Source organism: Schistocerca americana, chromosome 5 (genome assembly GCF_021461395.2).
Source record: "Schistocerca americana isolate TAMUIC-IGC-003095 chromosome 5, iqSchAmer2.1, whole genome shotgun sequence".
Classification (NCBI taxonomy): domain Eukaryota; kingdom Metazoa; phylum Arthropoda; class Insecta; order Orthoptera; family Acrididae; genus Schistocerca; species Schistocerca americana.
Genome location: NC_060123.1, coordinates 143769748 through 143790900, shown reverse-complemented (window position 1 = coordinate 143790900; position 21153 = coordinate 143769748). Strand labels below are relative to the sequence as shown.

Sequence of the window (21153 nt, the reverse complement as noted above, 5' to 3'; positions counted from 1 at the left end):
TCTGAATACAGGCCATGTGTCTGAGCACTGTACTGTTTCACTCAACCACGGTTGCTCCTCTAAATTTCATACTAATTCTTCACGGAAAGAAAGCGCTAATAGAGATATGAAGACTTTACATCTGCGCGCTCTAGTTATGTCTTTCCCTGTCAACATTTATTTATAAGTTGCGTTTTCAGTCAATACAACGTGTTAGTAGTCTACCATTTCGGCAGCCAGTGCTCCTTGCCACAATGACAATAAAAAGCTAGCATGACCTAGTTGATAATGAACGAACTGCTTTACATGTTCGTGAGAGTTCCCCCTCATGTGACAATTTTACAAGAATGTACCGGCTTCAAATACCCATTCAGTCAGCGAATACCTGAGCCTACAGTATTATCACTCCATACCTGAACCGAAACGAACTGTTAGAATTCACGCGAACGTAACTTAGTTATAAGTGTGCATCATAACATATGGCGTTTTCTGGTCTGTGAGAACGTTCTAACAGATGCCAAACTAGAAAATTAAAGAAAGAACAAAGCAGCTGTGCTCAATATGTAACGTGCCAGTGTTCCCTCCATCGCCCCACCAATTGCATAATTCCCTCAATTTTTTCCTTGCATATGCATTACAACCTCACTGACTAAATTTTTGGGTACTCCAGTATATATCTAGGAAACCGCCTACTTCATTCATATTACGCACAAAAAGGTGTGTGTACACACATTAAAGAAACATTTTTGAGCGACGTTACTATGGGACAGTTCTTATAGTCGCGAGACAAGTTCGGGCTCCGATATCCCCTGCCAAACACTTCAGTTGGGTATCCTCTCATCCCACGTCCGAGTTCGCTTTGCGACTTGGCAGAAAAAGATCCGAAAGGTCTACAATGGCCAGCCTCACTTAACTCGAGCGAGGAATGAACCGTCAGAAACATCGACAAAATCAGTAATCATTTTCTCTTCCACTCTTTTTTTACGGACTCAATTTTTATCCATATATAAATAGTCCTTCGACTTCAGAGTCAGTCTGCTGTGGTTTATAAGCCCTACTTATTATTTTATTTCGGCCCAGTGGCTCAGTGGAAAAAAAGTGGGGAGGTGCCAGACTACGGATCCATAGGTCCTGGGTTCGATCCTCGGTTAATTCTAGAGTTTTCATGAGTCACTTTTCATTCTTTCACCTCTGTCAGTGTTTCTTAATGTGAAAAATACCAAATTCCGTTGTGGTTGGGAATCCAAGTAAAAATGTAAGTTCCCTTATAACTGGCTGGATTAGTCAGTTCAAAGGCAACGTCATACCACTTGTAAAATGACCTTGCCTAGTAAAGCCCTGTGATGTTTAAACCAGCCTTCGAGTTCGTATACATCTGCATGACTACTCTGCAGTTCACACATGAGTGAACAGCGGAAGGTTTATAGAATCACCTTCAGACTATTCCTCTACCGTTCCAGTCTCGAACAGCATGCGGGAAAAACGAACACTTAAATCTTTCCGTTCGAATGTTTGTTTCTCTTATTTTATTGCGATGTTCATTTCTCCCTGAGTAGTTTGGGGCCAACAAAATGTTTTCGCATTGAGAGGAGAAAGTTGGTGATTGAAATATCGTTAAAATATTTTGCCGCAATGAAAAACGCCTTTCTTTTAATGATTGCCACCCCAATTTGCGTATCATATCCGTGACACTCTCTCCCTTATAATACAAAATGAACTGCCCTTCTCTGAACTTTTTCGATGTCCTCCGTCAATCCTATCTGATACAGATCCCATACTGCCAGCAGTACTCCAGAAGAGGACGGACAAGTGCAGTGCATGCAGTCTCTTTAGTAGACCTGTTGCATCTTCTAAATGTTCTGCCAATAAAACTCAGTCTTTGGTTCGTTTTCCCCATAGCACATTTATGTATTCGTTCTAATTTAAGTTGTTCGTACTTGTAATCCCTAGGTGTTTACTTGAAGTGACAGCCTTTAGATTTGTGTGCCTTATCGTGTTACTGAAATTTAAGGGATTCATTTTAGTACCCATGTAGATGACCCCACACTTTTCCTTATCTAGAGTCATGGCAACTTTACTACCCAGTTGCTGTGAGGCAGTGACTCAGTGACTCAAAAGGTGAATGTCATCCTCGGTCGGTCTAAGAATTTGTTCTTTCATTTATCGTTTCTTTCGCCTCTGGAAATGATTAAATGATGTGAAAAGGCAAGAGCGTACCACTTTTGACAGGATCGTGCTTAGTAAACCATTGTGGTGTTCAATGTTCGGCTTGATTAAGCTTTACCTTACAACTGTGTAATAAAACTTGATAGCCGAAAGATTTCACAATTGTGTTTTATATTTTTTTTTAAATCCCACTCATTGAACACAGTCTCTAAATTACCTCTTTGCTCTATTAGGGGATTGCTGGACTTAACTGTGGAGGTGAAATAAATCTTCAGTATAAGACAAGAAAAAAAATATTGCTAAAGTTCTATTAGATAACAGTAGTGCCTCGAGTACCGTACGAATGTGTATAAACTGGATCTCATCTGAAAAGGAAAACTCAAATATAGCCTACATGCAGCTTAAATGAAGTTCCTAGGAAAAGTGAAAGGTCGTACTTTACCAGACAGGCAGTAAAACGAAGGCATCAGACAAGAGCTGCGATGGCTTGCATTACATCCGATTGCCTCGGTCTGTTTTGGACGTCGTTTCAGTGACCGTGGGCTTCTTCTCTAAGCCAATCTTTTCCTGGAGCGTAATGTCGCCACTCTAGCCAGACTTGTAGGTACTCACCTTCCGCCGTACAGGGGGGTGGTCTCGTCGTCATCGTCGGAGAAGTTGTCGTCGCTCATGTCGTTTCCTTTCACCGCCGCCATGGCCGCCTGTAACAACGGCAAAATATCACCCAGTGAAACAACGGAACAATCAGCCAAGAGGGGAGCTATCTAAAGCAGTACGATTAATTGACATTGACTGAGTGTTTAAATTAACAAATACCGGTGCTCGTGTGACTTCGCAGACAAGGAACATATTTTTTTGTTTATCTACATATTTATTTTATAGCGTCTTTTTGAAAATTTCGCCGGCCCGAGTGGCCGAGCGGTTCTAGACGCTACAGTCTGGAACCGCGCGACCGCTACGATTGCAGGTTCGAATCCTGCCTCGGGCATGGATGTGTGTGATGTCCTTAGGTTAGTTAGGTTTAAGTAGTTCTAAGTTCTAGGGGACTGATGACCTCAGCAGTTAAGTCCCATAGTGCTCAGAGCCATTTGAACCATTTTTTTGAAAATGTTCATTTTAGCCCTTCTGGTCCTCAGTGGCCTAATTACAGCCCAGAAAAGAGCGAATTGACAGATCTGCAGTTGCAGTTCGCGAGTTTCGTCTAATCTGTTCTCCATCGTGGGATTCATTGTTCACAACAGTAACTCCTTCGGATGAAACTGAAACATTCATTCTGTGAACGCTAGAAGGAAGAAAGATCTACACTTGGATAACACTTTCTTAAGCACTGTACGGAAATGTGTGCAATATTCAGCAGCTTTCAGTTTCAATAGTGATAAACTCCAGGCCTTCAAGTCTTAAGTCGAGGAGTTTCCCTGAGGTACACTCCTTCTGTTCTGCACATGACTTCCTCCCAGTAGTTGAGAACGTTTCTCTGTGATGCTTCATTTATTCGTACAATCTCTTGCAATTTTTTTCATTGTTTTATTAATTCTTTCGTTCTTTTGTTCGTAAATTTTCTAATCAGCATTCTGTAAATTGTGTAGTGATTCATTCCATGTAGCTTTGGTTCATATGGTCCCACGAAAAATGATAGATAAATAAAACAAATAAAATAAAAATTAATTGATGGGATGCATTACGCAAGACGCCATTCGTGTTGTTCTGTAGAATGGCTCCGGTGATACAAACGATAAACTTATCCACAGAAGGAAGACTATGACCACGCAGAGGTTACTTCAAATTCAGGAATAAGTCCACGTCTGAGAGACCAATCTGTGCAGTTAGCGTACGCTCTTTAGCCACGTGGGACTGAGCATTCAACAGACAACTTAGGGGTGAACACTGGGCGATACGCCCAGGTCGTGGCGCCGAAGGGATGTTGAAATCAAACGAATAGTACGTTTGGCCTGTCATTTCACGCGACAGCGTGCAGCTCAGTTTGAAATGGTTGGTTCTGAGCACTATGGGACTCAACTTCTGAGGTCATTAGTCCCATAGAACTTAGAACTAGTTAAACCTAACTAACCTAAGGAGGCAGGATTCGAACCCGCGACCGTAGCGGACTCGCGGTTCCAGACTGCAGCGCCTAGAACCGCACGGCCACTTCGGCCGGCCAGTTTGAAATACTCGTATTCAAGCAGACCAGTGAAAGAAGACATGCTTTCTCAGAAATATGCTTCTATTTGACACGAGGCGGTCCGAAGCTCAAACCACAACATCATAAAGAAAATCATTGCACAATTAATCTAAACGTTTTTGTGTGGTCATGACAGCCAGCGGATGCGTTATACCTCAAAATACGTTGCGAAAATAACATATAGATAAGATGTCAAAAATTGTATCTGGTAGCGGTTATTGTGAAACGTATTTATTAATGAGGAGCTGCTCGCAAATGACGTAGCGATTCCGATTTCGGAGATCGGCATCAATGGTCAAGAGAACGCTGCAGTGAACATCGGTCAGAGGTAGGAATGGGAAAAACCGATAGCGGTATTTTAGTTCTGATTAATCAGTATTTTTCGGTATATGTTTGGTCTCGGCTATCATAGGTGTTGTTTTATTTTTAGTAATATCAATTAGCAGTGCTAAAATTTTTGGTTTTTAAATAAACTTTTTACAAAAACGAGTAAGTTTTTATTCGTAAAATTTCCATTGCCGTATTATAGAATATAGGAAAAGCTACCAGTGATATTTTAATAACAATGCCGACAGAAACGAGCAACAAACACATGGCATAAGAATTGGTACAGCATTGCTGAGTCAATAATGAACCTGTTACCGCGTGGCACAGCCCACAGGATGGTACGCTTGTGCATGCAGTGTGCGAGACTTGCCCCATACGGTCTATAATTATGGTAGTTGTATTACAGAGTGGCATCATCCCTAGTCGGAAGCATTTTACGAAGTGCGGTACCAATAAGTACAATGCTCTAGTTCCTTTAAAAGATTAAGTGCGGGAGGAGCCACAACAAACCAGAAAACTTAAAACTTAACATTTCATTCATTGTTTACAATAAAACTCGAAAGTGCCTGTGTAATATTACGTAATATGTCTTTATGTGCTTGGAGATAACGAACAAATTAAAACGAAAAGAAAAGAGTTCTTCAACCTCAGTTTTCACCCTTTAGCACTGACTATTCCCCCCCCCCCCCCCCCCCCCCCCCCCCATGAACCATGGACCTTGCCGTTGGTGGGGAGGCTTGCGTGCCTCAGCGATACAGATAGCCGTACCGTAGGTGCAACCACAACGGAGGGGTATCTGTTGAGAGGCCAGACAAACGTGTGGTTCCTGAAGAGGGGCAGCAGCCTTTTCAGTAGTTGCAAGAGCAACAGTCTGGATGATTGACTGATCTGGCCTTGTAACAATAACCAAAACGGCCTTGCTGTGCTGGTACTGCGAACGGCTGAAAGCAAGGGGAAACTACAGCCGTAATTTTTCCCGAGGGCATGCAGCTTTACTGTATGATTACATGATGATGGCGTCCTCTTGGGTAAAATATTCCGGAGGTAAAATAGTCCCCCATTCGGATCTCCGGGCGGGGACTACTCAAGAGGATGTCGTTATCAGGAGAAAGAAAACTGGCGTTCTACGGATCGGAGCGTGGAATGTCAGATCCCTTAATCGGGCAGGTAGGTTAGAAAATTTAAAAAGGGAAATGGATAGGTTGAAGTTAGATATAGTGGGAATTAGTGAAGTTCGGTGGCAGGAGGAACAAAACTTCTGGTCAGGTGACTACAGGGTTATAAATACAAAATCAAATAGGGGTAATGCAGGAGTAGGTTTAATAATGAATAGGAAAATAGGAATGCGGGTAAGCTACTACAAACAGCATAGTGAACGCATTATTGTGGCCAAGATAGATACGAAGCCCACACCTACTACAGTAGTACAAGTTTATATGCCAACTAGCTCTGCAGATGACGAAGAAATTGAAGAAATGTATGATGAAATAAAAGAAATTATTCAGATTGTGAAGGGAGACGAAAATTTAATAGTCATGGGTGACTGGAATTCGAGTGTAGGAAAAGGGAGAGAAGGAAACATAGTAGGTGAATATGGATTGGGGGACAGAAATGAAAGAGGAAGCCGCCTGGTAGAATTTTGCACAGAGCACAACATAATCATAACTAACACTTGGTTTAAGAATCATGAAAGAAGGTTGTATACATGGAAGAACCCTGGAGATACTAAAAGGTATCAGATAGATTATATAATGGTAAGACAGAGATTTAGGAACCAGGTTTTAAATTGTAAGACATTTCCAGGGGCAGATGTGGACTCTGACCACAATCTATTGGTTATGACCTGTAGATTAAAACTGAAGAAACTGCAAAAAGGTGGGAATTTAAGGAGATGGGACCTGGATAAACTAAAAGAACCAGAGGTTGTACAGAGATTCAGGGAGAGCATAAGGGAGCAATTGACAGGAATGGGGGAAATAAATACAGTAGAAGAAGAATGGGTAGCTTTGAGGGATGAAGTAGTGAAGGCAGCAGAGGATCAAGTAGGTAAAAAGACAAGGGCTAGTAGAAATCCTTGGGTAACAGAAGAAATATTGAATTTAATTGATGAAAGGAGAAAATGTAAAAATGCAGTAAGTGAAACAGGCAAAAAGGAATACAAACGTCTCAAAAATGAGATCGACAGGAAGTGCAAAATGGCTAAGCAGGGATGGCTAGAGGACAAATGTAAGGATGTAGAGGCCTATCTCACTAGGGGTAAGATAGATACCGCCTACAGGAAAATTAAAGACACCTTTGGAGATAAGAGAACGACTTGTATGAATATCAAGAGCTCAGATGGAAACCCAGTTCTAACCAAAGAAGGGAAAGCAGAAAGGTGGAAGGAGTATATAGAGGGTCTATACAAGGGCGATGTACTTGAGGACAATATTATGGAAATGGAAGAGGATGTAGATGAAGATGAAATGGGAGATACGATACTGCGTGAAGAGTTTGACAGAGCACTGAAAGACCTGAGTCGAAACAAGGCCCCCGGAGTAGACAATATTCCATTGGAACTACTGACGGCCTTGGGAGAGCCAGTCCTGACAAAACTCTACCATCTGGTGAGCAAGGTGTATGAAACAGGTGAAATACCCTCTGACTTCAAGAAGAATATAATAATTCCAATCCCAAAGAAAGCAAGTGTTGACAGATGTGAAAATTACCGAACTATCAGCTTAATAAGTCACAGCTGCAAAATACTAACACGAATTCTTTCCAGACGAATGGAAAAACTAGTAGAAGCCAACGTCGGGGAAGATCAGTTTGGATTCCGTAGAAACACTGGAGCACGTGAGGCAATACTGACCTTACGACTTATCTTAGAAGAAAGATTAAGGAAAGGCAAACCTACGTTTCTAGCATTTGTAGACTTAGAGAAAGCTTTTGACATTGTTGACTGGAATACTCTCTTTCAAATTCTAAAGGTGGCCGGGGTAAAATACAGGGAGCGAAAGGCTATTTACAATTTGTACAGAAACCAGATGGCAGTTATAAGAGTCGAGGGACATGAAAGGGAAGCAGTGGTTGGGAAGGGAGTAAGACAGGGTTGTAGCCTCTCCCCGATGTTGTTCAATCTGTATATTGAGCAAGCAGTAAAGGAAACAAAAGAAAAATTCGGAGTAGGTATTAAAATTCATGGAGAAGAAATAAAAACTTGGAGGTTCGCCGATGACATTGTAATTCTGTCAGAGACAGCAAAGGACTTGGAAGAGCAGTTGAATGGAATGGACAGTGTCTTGAAAGGAGGATATAAGATGAACATCAACAAAAGCAAAACAAGGATAATGGAATGTAGTCTAACTAAGTCGGGTGATGCTGAGGGAATTAGATTAGGAAATGAGGCACTTAAAGTAGTAAAGGAGTTTTGCTATTTGGGGAGCAAAATAACTGATGATGGTCGAAGTAGAGAGGATATAAAATGTAGGCTGGCAATGGCAAGGAAAGCGTTTCTGAAGAAGAGAAATTTGTTAACATCCAGTATTGATTTAAGTGTCAGGAAGTCATTTCTGAAAGTATTCGTATGGAGTGTAGCCATGTATGGAAGTGAAACATGGACGATAAATAGTTTGGACAAGAAGAGAATAGAAGCTTTCGAAATGTGGTGCTACAGAAGAATGCTGAAGATTAGATGGGTAGATCACATAACTAATGAGGAAGTATTGAATAGGATTGGGGAGAAGAGAAGTTTGTGGCACAACTTGACCAGAAGAAGGGATCGGTTGGTAGGACATGTTCTGAGGCATCAAGGGATCACCAATTTAGTATTGGAGGGCAGCGTGGAGGGTAAAAATCGTAGGGGGAGACCAAGAGATGAATACACTAAGCAGATTCAGAAGGATGTAGGTTGCAGTAGGTACTGGGAGATGAAAAAGCTTGCACAGGATAGAGTAGCATGGAGAGCTGCATCAAACCAGTCTCAGGACTGAAGACCACAACAACAACAACATTCCCAAAACCCAAATAGTGGTTTGATCCTCGATCACAATACGATTTTTGACAAGAGTTTCAAAAAATTGGAATCAGTAGAAAAATATTGGTGTCTTTTGTGGCATTCAACCACTTATTACTTTTCATGAAAAGTAGCGAATGGTGGACGGACTAAGCTTTCTCTGGTTCAAATGGCTCTGAGCACTATGGGACTTCTGAGGTCATCAGTCCCCTAGAACTTAGAACTAATTAAATCTAACTAACCTAAGGACATCACACACACCCATGCCCGACGCAGGATTCGAACCTGCGCCCGTAGTGGTTCCAGAGTGAAGCGCCTAGAACCGCTCAGCCACTCCAGCCGGCAAGCTTTCACTCATATGCTTATAAGTGTAGTGATTTGACTCTATGTACCTTGAAACTGAGGGAGTCAAAATTCTTGAATCTTTGTTCGAATTCTACGTTTATCGCCGGTCATAACAGAAATAAGAAACCGAAAATCGATTATTTCAGAAACCGGTTATTTTGGGTGATTTTAATACTCATATTAAACTACCGTTGAAAAAAGCCAATATAACCGAAAACCGGTTGTTTCAGAGACAACCGCCATCCATCGTCGGAAGGGGGTATCACGCGGCACCTAATCACGGTATTCGCGAGGCGATGTTCTAGAAGGCTATGCTACTTTTCTTTCAAGACGAATCGCTACAAAGCAAGAAGACTTAGTTACAGTACCCTCCGCAAGATGGCGCTGTCTGTCGTATGTGCGTGTCGAGACCACGTGACCCAAGGCGGCCGACCTTGCTTGGGCATTCCGCCGTCTGCAGGCGAGCCGAGACGAGGACGCCAAAGGCTAACGGAACGCGGGACGCCCCCACCAGCCGGCAGTGGAATCGATTTCATCAAGTACGAGTAAATGGGCCGCTAAGTTTTTTGTCGAAGTGATAAGTGTGAAGTCCATAAGCCCCTAGATAGAATACTTTAGCTTCTACGTTAGCGACAAATGTCAAGTCCTTGGTAAGAAGAAGGTAGGCCTTCAAGTATACGGACAGTCGTTCAGAAATATTTCGGAACTCACTGGCTATCGTGTTACGTCCTTGATAACGGAAAAGAAGGTAGAGGGCGTCCGGCATCCCCTTTCAGATACTTTGCGCGACATGTGACTTGAAGCTGAGATGTGTAAAAAAACAGTAAATAATCTTTCAACCGTTGTTGTTAAATATTTTGCTTAGCTTTGACTTTATTTCTTAGCGGTAACGTGCATGGTGGAAGATTTCTGGCCCTAGCACCTGTTTTACAACACGGCGGAAATACCAGTAGAACAGCAGGGGCCTGCGGTGTCGGGTTAGTTGGCACACCTGTTGATGTTCGCTGTGTTGTATTGCGGTGTATTAATTAAGGTCACAATCGCATCCAGTTTATGAAATAATTTTAACTGCTTCAGTCACTAATATTTATTAGCAGGATGAGCTTCGGCAGCATGCTGCCATCATCGGGGGCATTACAGTTACATAATGCTTCAAATTAAAGCAGTATTCATGTAACTGTAACGCATATGATGATGAAAGCACGTTGCAGGACGTGTCGTCCTAATAAATATTTGTGATATGTGACTGAAGCAGATAAAATTATTTCATAAATATAAAATACCGGGTGATCAAAATGTCAGTATAAATTTGAAAACGTAGTAAACCACGGAATAATGTAGATAGAGAGGTAAAAATTGACACACATGCTTGGAGTAACATGGGGTTTTATTAGAACAAAAAAAAAGTTCACAAAATGTCAGACAGATGGCGCTGGACAGCAATACTGCTACCGTGACGGGTGAGAGGTACGCCGATATGTTACAGAATCGCATCGTCCCCAGACAGGCTGATAAACACCTGCTGGAACGTACGATGTTTATGCAGGATGGCGCTCCACCCCATATTGCTAGACGCGTGAAAGATCTCTTGCGCGCATCGTTCGGTGATGATCGTGTGCTCAGCCGCCACTTTCGTCATGCTTGGCCTCCCAGGTCCCCAGTCCGTGCGATTATTGGCTTTGGGGTTACCTGAAGTCGCAAGTGTATCGTGATCGACCGACATCTCTAGGGATGCTGAAAGACAACATCCGACGCCAATGCCTCACCATCGCTCTGGACATGCTTTACAATGCTGTTCACTACATTATTGCTCGACTATAGCTATTTTTGAGGAATGATGGTGGGCATATTGATCATTTCCTGTAAAGAACATCATCTTTGCTTTGCATTACTTTGTTATGCTAATTATTGCTATTCTGATCAGATGAAGCGCCATCTGTCGGACATTTTTTGAACTTTTGTATTTTTTTTTTTTTTTGTTCTAATAAAACCCAATGTCATTCCAAGCATGTGTGTCAATTTGTACTTCTCTATCTACACTATTCCTCGATTTATTCAGTTTTCAAATTTATACTGACTTTTTGATCACGCGTTATACTAGCAGACCTCAAAGAAGTTCATAAACATGGATAAAATGAAGAAAAATTAAATCACATCCGTAGCACAGTTTGCATCCTTTAACTTTCAGAGAAAGGGAATATACAGCTTTATTAAAATGAGATTCAACCATGGCAGCTTGTAGCCCTGTCTGCACAGAACTGGTTTGGCAGATCCGTTCAATTCCGAACGCGACGGAAATTCAAGTTATTTTGATCTGCAGGAAGTGCAATTGGCACAGAGAAGTACTGATTAGTCAATAATGACGTTTCGTCACGTCACTTATATGCAGAAACAATTCAAAAATATAAAATGTTCATTTAGCAGACACTGTTGCCGCGCTGATGTCGTGCCGCTGGCAATTTTCGCTGTCGACCGTCAGACCGACGAGCGGCTTAAGGTCAGTCGGTGACGGGACACGTCGAATCGACCCATCCGCTGTGGAATCAGGAGCGCTCTCTCTCCAACACAACTGCTATCTCTGAATCAGTTGCTCACGATTGTATTTCATCATGTAGTTAACAAAAACAGACTGCATACTCAATGTAAATCTCGATCACTTTCCACATTTCACATTATTATTTATTTATCGTACGGCATACATTAAGACTTTTTCAATCACAAGAATAGCTATGCATATACAAAGATAACTACTTCAACACATCGCTCCATCGCAGTACAACACAAATGGCAATAGCTGCAGACACATATCAAAGTCTTTAATGTAGTTTATCGCACCACTCGTCACTGTCAGGAATTCATCGAAAGGACCCCTGTAGGCACGTGCGGGACATGTTGACACAACCAGAGCAACTATTCGTCGTTCGACACCGGAATCACAAGACGATGGTGTACACATTTTAGAAATAAAATGTCGCTGATGAAAGCAATACTTCGCTACGGCATGTTACGGTACTGATCAACTAACAGCACGTTCCACGAGAAGTCGGAGCTATGATTCGCGCATAATTACCAGGGGAGCTAACGTAATCCTTCAAAGCGGGTGCTGTTAGCTCCGCGGTACATGTGGACACGGCTAACAACGGCACTCATGAATGAGGCCGTGCTACTAAAAGATGGTCGTGCCTTAGGAAAACCAAGTAAAGGACTTGTGCACTTTCTCGCTTGATATGATCCCTATCCGGTGTTCCTACGCAGTACAGGGAAGGGGCCGAGCACCCATGTCGCTGTGGAGTCGAAAACTGGGAAGCCCAGTACATCGTGTTCGTGTGTGACAACTCCGCACGAGCTGCCTCGGTGGAGAACCAGAGAAAACAAAGGTCTCTATAAGAATGTTGGACAGCATTTCTAATCGAGGTCAACAGGAGTGTGAGAAGTAAAACTGAATGCGAAAACAGACCAGGAAAGCCCACTGTGCTGGTAAGGGCCAGTAACACGAATTCCTAGAACAATACATAATAACCGTTAATAAGACTTGGCCGACTTTCCGTCTGGTCGATCCGGTGGACTGGCGCATGATACCTCATATGACATAAAAGCTTCAGGAGGCCAGAGATGAGGGACAAAAGATAGATAAGGGGTGATCAGCATATAAGCAGTAAGTAGAAGGCTGTCTCGACGCCCCTATAGTTCAAGAAAAAAAAAACGCTGTCTATAAGCGGTAATTTAGTGTGATGTAAGTAGCGCTGTAATTTGTTTAGAATAGAATATGTATTTACGTCTCTGATTTTGTATGTGTGGTTTCGTAGATAGTAGAACGCCCACCTCCCAGTAACTGGAGAGATACTCTCCATTGGCATGCTAAGAGACTGAAGAGCTTAGTACACTACTGGCCATTAAAATTGCTACACCAAGAAGAAATGCAGATGATAAAAATATATTATACTAGATATCATACAAATATATTATACTAGAATTGACATGTGATTACATTTTCACGCAATTTGGGTGCATATATCCTGAGAAATCAGTACCCAGAACAACCACCTCTGGCCGTAATAGCGGCCTTGATACGCCTGGGCATTGAGTCAAACAGAGCTTGGATGGCGCGTACAGGTACAGCTGCCCATGCAGCTTTAACACGATACCACAGTTCATCAAGAGTAGTGACTGGCGTATTGTGACGAGCTAGTTGCTCGGCCACCATTAACCAGACGTGTCCAATTGGTGAGAGATCTGGAGAATGTACTGGCCAGGGCAGCAGTCGAACATTTTCTGTATCCAGAAAGGCCCGTACAGGACATGCAACATGCGGTCGTGCATTATCCTTCTGAAATGTAATGTCCACTGTTCAAAGTGCCGTCAATGCGAACAAGAGGTGACCGAGACGTGTAACCAATGGCACCCCATACCATCACGTCGTGTCCTACGCCAGTACGGCGATGACGAATACACGCTTCCAATGTGCGTTCACCGCGATGTCGCCAAACACGGATGCGACCATCATGATGCTGTAAACAGAACCTGGGTTCATCCGAAAATATGACGTTTTGCCATTCGTGCACCCAGGTTCGTCGTTGAGTACACCATCGCAGGCGCTCCTTTCTGTGATGCAGTGTCAAGGGTAACCGCAGCCATGGTCTCCGAGCTGATAGTCCATGCTGCTGTAAACGTCGTCGAACTGTTCGTGCAGATGGTTGTTGTCTTGCAAACGTCCCCATCTGTTGACTGAGGGATCGAGACGTGGGTGCACGATCCGTTACAGCCACGCGGATAAGATGCATGTCATCTCGACTGCTAGTGATACGAGGCCGTTGGGATCCAGCACGGCGTTCCGTATTACCCTCCTGAACCCACCGATTCCATATTCTGCTAACAGTCATTGGATCTCGACCAACGTGAGCAGCAATGTCGCGATGCGATAAACCGCAATCGCGATAGGCTACAATCCGACCTTTATCAGAGTCGGAAACGTGATGGTACGCATTTCTCCTCGTTACACGAGGCATCACAACAACGTTTCACTAGGCAACGCCGGTCAACTGCTGTTTGTGTATGAGAAATCGGTTGGAAACTTTCCTCATGTCAGCACGTTGTAGGTGTCGCCACAGGCGCCAATCTTGTGTGAATGCTCTGAAAAGCTAATCATTTGCACATCACAGCATCTTCTTCCTGTCGGTTAAATTTCGCGTCTGTAGCACGTCATCTTCGTGGTGTAGCAATTTTAACGACCAGCAGTGTAACTATAATAACACATAATAATAATTGTAAAAGAAGTATTAAACATGGTTGTATCCGCTCCCCAAACGTCAAATAATTTTTTTTTTATTTATTACGATTGTAATTTCAGTTATTACTGTTCATAAGGCAGAAGTTCCTAATACAGTTTCTTTTTCGTTTAAATGTTACAGTTCTTACATTCCCCAGCCCCATTAGCGGGGGGCCGTGAGGCGGGCTGGTAACGGCTGCGTTACCGTTTTTCAGCTGTTGATTTCTTGAAATTGTTCAGACTGAAATAGAACAATTTACGAAGTTAAACTAGAGATGATTATGTTCATCAAAAGATGATGATAATGTGATGTACATTGGAAGCCATAATGGGGATGATGTGCTGTGGGCTTCTGGTAACGGCGAGTATAGGTTGGGAGGTAGGCTGTATTGGGATGTCGGATGGAGAAGGATGAGGCGTGTCTGTGTGGGAAGAAACTGATAGTGGGGATGCGTCTGTTAGAATAGGAGCAGGATGTCAGCTGGGCGAGGAAAGGATGGGTGGATCCGGGGATGAGTCCATAGTCAGGGAGTGGAAAGTGATTTAAATTCCGCTGGGAAACGATATGCAGTGCGCGGAGGTGGAGGGCAGGTGGAACTGTTGGTAGAGGTGTGGCAGCTGCTTAGGGTGCTCAAGGATGGTGGAGGCTGTATGCTGAATATAGGGTGCGGGACTGCATATAGGGTGCAGATTTAGGAGAGAAGCAGGTGTTCAAAGTATTGAAGGATATGGGGAAATTTGATTAACTGGTAAAGGAGGTGGGTGGGAGATGGTGGACGGGCACAGAAGGCTTGGCGGACTCATGACGCTCTTGACTTGAGCAGGGTGGCAGAATTTTGGAGGAGAGGTCCACAGAACATTGGCATAGGTGAAGATGGGACGGATGAGCGTCTTGTAGGTGCGGAGAACAGTAGTTGGATTTAGTCCCCGCATTCACCCTGTTAGTAGTTTTAGTCTATTGTACTCAAATACAAATATCCAAACAGACATAAATACAGCCGCTAGTCCTAACATCAACTAAATAAGAACGGTGTCCAAGTCATACTTTGTATGACGTCATGACTTGGCCACCGTTCACACTTGCTTGATGTTCGGACTAGCGGCTGTATTTATGTATGTGCGGAAATTTGTATTTGAGACTTTTGCCTAGTGCAATCACAGTAATTGAAAAGTAAATTATTTGATATCTGTAAGCGGTAACAACCACGTTTAATAGTTACATGAGGCCTATGGACCCATCTAGTACCAAATTATAATAAGAGAAGTAGCTACTATTTATCAAAGAAGCACTTTACCTTGTAGTTCCTAGAATATGGGTATTTGATGGACGTAATAAAGGTAATAAATATGCACCGTAAGCATTCGTAGCAGCTGGAAAAAGTTCCATCTCCGCTCATTAACCGGAGACTGAGGGCTTGTAGCTCCGTTTAATCCAGTCCTTCCTCAGGGTACCGTTGTATGCTCTGTACGCAATTCCTGCGATCGCGAAAGGTCTGCGGTTCGACGCGGCGCGCGGGCTATTACACTCAGGTTGCGTAAGCTGTCCGCTGCGAGACTTTCACCCCGCTGCCTGGAGCCCTGGAGCCTGCCTCGCCGACCATCCAGACGCCGTCTGCGCCGAACGGAAGGCGCTCTGGCGCCCATCTCCACCAGTGGGTCAAGCACGGCGCAGGAGTACGCCAAGGCGAATGTAGCCGCTCGTTTCGTGAGACGGTTTACTGACGTCAGAGGCGGAGGCCCGCAGAGAACGGTACAATTCCAAGCCACGCTTGTGGTCTGTTAATGTCGAGACTGTATGCGGGAAGGTTGCTGTGGCCATTCTAGACACCGGAATAGTTAACTTAAATGCGCGTCCTTCACAGGCGGTCGAAGCAAGAGGCACGAATCTGTTTTTATTACGTTTCAACACACGTGGCTGTATGGCTATTCTTACTCGGAATGGCCGCGAAAACTTCCGCCTCAACATACACCTGCACACATGTATGAAGTACGAAGTTTTCTGAAATAAAAATTTTATCTGTAATGTCAAATTATTCTCCACGACTATGTAGAGAAGCCAGTGAGATTTACGAGCATCAGGATAATTTTAATAGGAAAGAGTAGGCAATGAAGCTTAGGGACATATGGATAGTAGCTCTGCAGAATCGCTAGGCAGTTTTATCTTTGGCAAGGCGACAATCGATAGTTAAGAATTCAGACTTTTCTCTGTCCAGCGCTCTTACAGAGAAGTGAATAATAATACAGCTCAGCAACTTCATTTCAACTTTCTGTCGAATCTTATGTTACACATTCGCCGATTGAGGCTGTGAGCCATTCGCCAAAGTCCTAATGGTGGTGGTGGTTAGTGCCAAAGACCTAATGATGGAGTTAGTTCAAAATAGATAGCACGTTAATGGGAAATAAGTTTTGTGAGAAAAAAGCGGCGTATAGTTCCACCGAAACCCATTTGGTGAATGCCGACATGGCTCCTTCGATAAGACCACGGTTGGTCCCTTCTCCCGATTTTGCATAACAAGCTGGTGCTCGGTCTATAATGACAAATTAAACTGTAGCCTCCCTCAGGTCACCGAGAGAGATCAGCACGCTGGACTGACATTCGGAAAGATCTGGTTTCAGATTCCCGTCCGGCTATCCTAATTACGTTTTCCAAGGGCTTTCCTTAATAGCTTACAGCAAATACCGGGGTGCTTCCTTTGAAAAGGCCACGGCCGATTTCCCTGTCCAAACCACCCTTGTGCTCCGTCTCTGGTGACCTTATTGTCGATGGCATTTGAAAAACAATAAAAGCTGGTGAACAGATAGATTCTGTAGAATCTGAGATTCTAGAGTGGAGATGTCCCAAGCGCTTTCGACACTGCTGCACTGACTAGTAAGCACGCTGCGGTCGTATGGGTTATCTTTGCAAATATGTCATGTCCCAGGGAAATGAAACTAACAACGGGTGTGCCCAAGGAAGCGTGATTCACAAACGATTTATCAGACATGATCGTCAGCACTGCGAAGCTGTCCGCTAATAGTGCTATTGCCTACAGGAAGGTATCGCCATCGGTCGATCGTAAGGAAATGGAGAAAGACATGAACAACATTTCTGCTTGTGCAGTGAATGTCAGCTCTGTTTAAACGTGAATAAATGTGATATAATACGTGTAACAAAGAGAAAGAACCGTATAATCCCCGATTATGAGATTAGCAGAGAACATCTCGAGCATCTAAAGTGGTGTAACTGTTTAAGTGTAATACTAAGAAGCGACGGTAAATAGGAAATTACGTAAAATCGGTCGTAGGGAAAGCGAGTCGAAAATTTAGACTTTTTGAAAGTGTTCTGAAAAAATGCAATGCATCTGTAAAAGTAATTTCGGGAGTGCACCAAGGAAGTGTGATAAGACTGTTTACATTATACAGTATATATAAATGATCTGGTAGAATGCGTCAGAAGCTCTTTACCGCTGTTCGTAGATGATGCGGTTGTCTATAATAAAGAAGAAACGCCAGAAGATGGTACGATTTGCAGAATGACCTCCAGAGAATAGTTCAATGGTGCAGGCCCTGGCAGCTGGCTCTGAACATAAATAAATGAAACGTATTGCTCATACGTAGGAAAAGAAATTCACTTCTGTACAGCTACACTATTGATGACAAATCGCTGGAAACAGTATATACTGTAATATATCTAGGAGTACCTATCTATAGCGACCTTAAGTTGAATGACCTTATAAAACAAATAGCAAATAGTGGAAAAATCAGATGACAGACTCAGATTCATGGGAAAAATCTTAAGGAAGTGCAATTCAACCACTAAAAAAGTGGTTTACTAGATGCTTGTAGACCTTTTTTTGAGTATTGGTCATCAACCTGGGACCGTTACTAGGTAGGACTTAGAAAGACGTAGAGAAGATCCAACAAAGAGCGTCGCTGTTAGTCACGGGATCGTTTAGTCCGCGCAAAGAGCGTTGCAGAGATGCTCAACGAACTCCATTGGCAGAGGCTACAAGAGAGGCGTTGTGCGTCACGGAAAGAGGCTGACTACTGAAATTTCGAGAAGGTACTTTGCAGGACGAGTCAGTCAACGTATCGCTTCCTCTCAAATAAATCTCGCGAAATGAGCGCAAGGAGAAAAATCGAGAATTTAGAGTTAATAAATAGGCTTACCAATAATCATTCTTCAAACGCGCCAATAGCGAATCAAACAGGGAAGGTAAGATTAGTAGGTGGTACGAGAAGTAACCTCCCCCATGCACCGTTAAGTGGCTTGCAGAGTATTGATATAGATGCATTAATCGCGTACATGACGATAGTGCGCCTGGTGTGACAGTATTGCTCTAGTGTTTGGTGGCTTTATAAAAAAAAGCATGGCAAAAGACATGTAACTACTTTAGAGACACGTTCCTGTGATCATAACAGGTCGGTATAACCCATACGAAAATGTAGCAAAATGTTCGGAGAATTGAAACAGGGACCCTTGGAAGAAAGACAACGCAGTTCTCGCGAAATCCTGTTCATTGAATTAAGAGAACATGTATTCGGAGATAATTGAGCGACCATTATACTGCCACTATTGTATTCATCGCGAAGGATTATGAGACTATGATAAGATGGATTAAGGTGGATACAGAGGCAGGCATATAGACAGTCGTAGTTTTCCTCGCTCAATAGGCGAATGGAATAGGACAGAAAAACTGACAATACTTGTACGCATTTGTACAGTGGTTAGCAGAGTCTATAATTGTATAGATATGCTAGATCTACAAGGAACGTTAAGCACTAGTCTTCCTTCCTTACTTCCTTATCTCAATCATCGTGCTACTATCGATCTCATGTTAGTAAGGATTAGCTAATTCTGTTAGTGAATTATTTCTTGCGAGATATGCTTGGATTTTGTTTTCAGCTGACGTGTAAGTTACTTGTAAACAGAAGCGAGTGTTCAAATGGTTCAAATGGCTCTGAACACTATGGGACTTAACATCTATGGTCATCAGTCCCCTAGAACTTAGAACTACTTAAACCTAACTAACCTAAGGACATCACACAACACCCAGCCATCACGAGGCAGAGAAAATCCCTGACCCCGCCGGGAATCGAACCCGGGAACCCGGGCGCGGGAAGCGAGAACAAGCGAGTGTCATCTTCTATTTGTGGTCTATTTCAACTTATTTCTTCTGAGTCGTCGGGAACTATGTTTCTCGGAAATTAATACACAGGGTGGTGCCGTGATGATCACAAAATTTCAGAGATGATAGAGAATCTTAGGTAACAGGTCCTGCTGCGGAAACGACAGAATCGAAAGCTATAAGCTAAAATCGTTCTGATATCTCCGACAGGGAATACATGCACCGGTACTGTTCTTGCTGAGATTGTAACGTAGGCAACTATTGGAGGAGCTGGTACGGACCAAAACAAGACAAAAATGTCTCGTAAACATGGGCTCTAAAGCGCATAATTTATGCGTTACGAGGATTTGTTCAGCTTCGCCAGTGTGAAACACGTCTTCTCCTGAACAAGTGCCCATGGTTCTTAAGGTACACATTTTTGAGGCCATATTTGCTGACCTTTTTTTTGCTTGTTATGGTTCATACTACCCGCTCCAAAAATATGGAAACGAAACCTCTTCAGAAACCAAAGAGCCTGCAGTAGAAGAGGTAAGTTTCACAGTATCGAAGGTGAACAAGTGCTCATAGTTCTGAAGGTATGCATTTTAGAGCTCTATGTTTACTGGACAGTTTTGACTTGTTTTGGTCTGAAAGTTGCCTTCGCTGCAGTCTTAGTAACAACAGTACTGGTTCATGTATTCCATTGTCAGAGGTAACAGAACGTTTTTCGATTATGTCTTTCGACTGTTATTTCCGGACCAGGGTCCATTACAATAAACTGATATATTTATCCTTCACAATCGTCCCTGAAAGTAAAAACATCATCACGGAATCAGCCTGTGTGCCGTTAACTGCATTTTGTGTTTGTTGTTGTCCTTGGTTCTCCCGTTGTTCGCTATGGTGGTTGTTCGGTGGTAGCTGGTGTGGTTGTGGATAGGAGTGTCTGAAGTGGTCCCCATCACATCGTAGTCTTCATCAGAACACCTTGTGTCTCTTTCGCATCAATTTATTTTCCAGGAAAAAATACTTAATAATGTCCTCGAGCGTTTGTGAAAATTCTCGAATGCTGTAGAATTTTCTCGAATGTTCTAGAATACAACCCGGATACAAGACATACGATATCACATTCATCAGCACTCTGGAGAAATCGCTGTAACCGATGAGTTGTGCAATGTAGTAAAGACAGAAGAACAGCTCATTGGAAAAAACGTATCCACACATCAAGAGAAACTACGTAGTCAAAGAACAGTTGTGTGAGCAAGCAATTTTGGCAACAAAATACGAGGTAGTTCAACAAACAAATCAGCGAATACAAAATATGCTACTAGTACGAAAAATACACATTTAAATCGGTTGGTTTTATGAAGAACTAAGGCGAAAGTGTGAGCTTCCCAACAGAATTTCTGAATTCGCTCAATGTCTCCAGTATGCCTCACAAAAAAGGTTCTAAACTACATTACAGAAGCGGAAATATTAACCGGAAAATAAAAAGGGAAGTCAATATTAATATCACGAACTCCATTCAGTTCATTTAAATTACTATTCAGCTTTCATTAGTCCAGTTTCCGGTAAGATTCGCGTATAGAGTTACTATCAATAAAACACACGGACAAACATTCCAATGGTGTGGAGTGAATCAAAGAATCGTGTTTCTTGCACGGACAACTATACGTAGCATGTAGTTAGAAGCTGTACAAATGAAACAAATTTAACGTCGTTTTTGCAGTTCAAAAAACAAGCAGGTTCTTTACACCTAGTTATGTTAACAGAGGTAGGAAATAATAAAAAATATGTTATTATTAATAATTAT

General features: G+C 42.8%; 1 protein-coding gene across 2 annotated transcripts in view; it reads right to left on the bottom strand.

Moving 5' to 3' along the window:
- Positions 1 to 21153, bottom strand: part of LOC124616686 (chitin synthase chs-2) — a 348580-nt gene that overhangs the window by 111382 nt on the left and 216045 nt on the right. For both annotated transcript variants that reach the window (XM_047145021.1, XM_047145019.1), the window contains exon 2: positions 2758 to 2846. In XM_047145021.1, the coding sequence (XP_047000977.1) occupies positions 2758 to 2840 (83 nt within the window). In that variant the 5' untranslated portion in view covers positions 2841 to 2846. The remainder of the gene's footprint in view (positions 1 to 2757; positions 2847 to 21153) is intronic.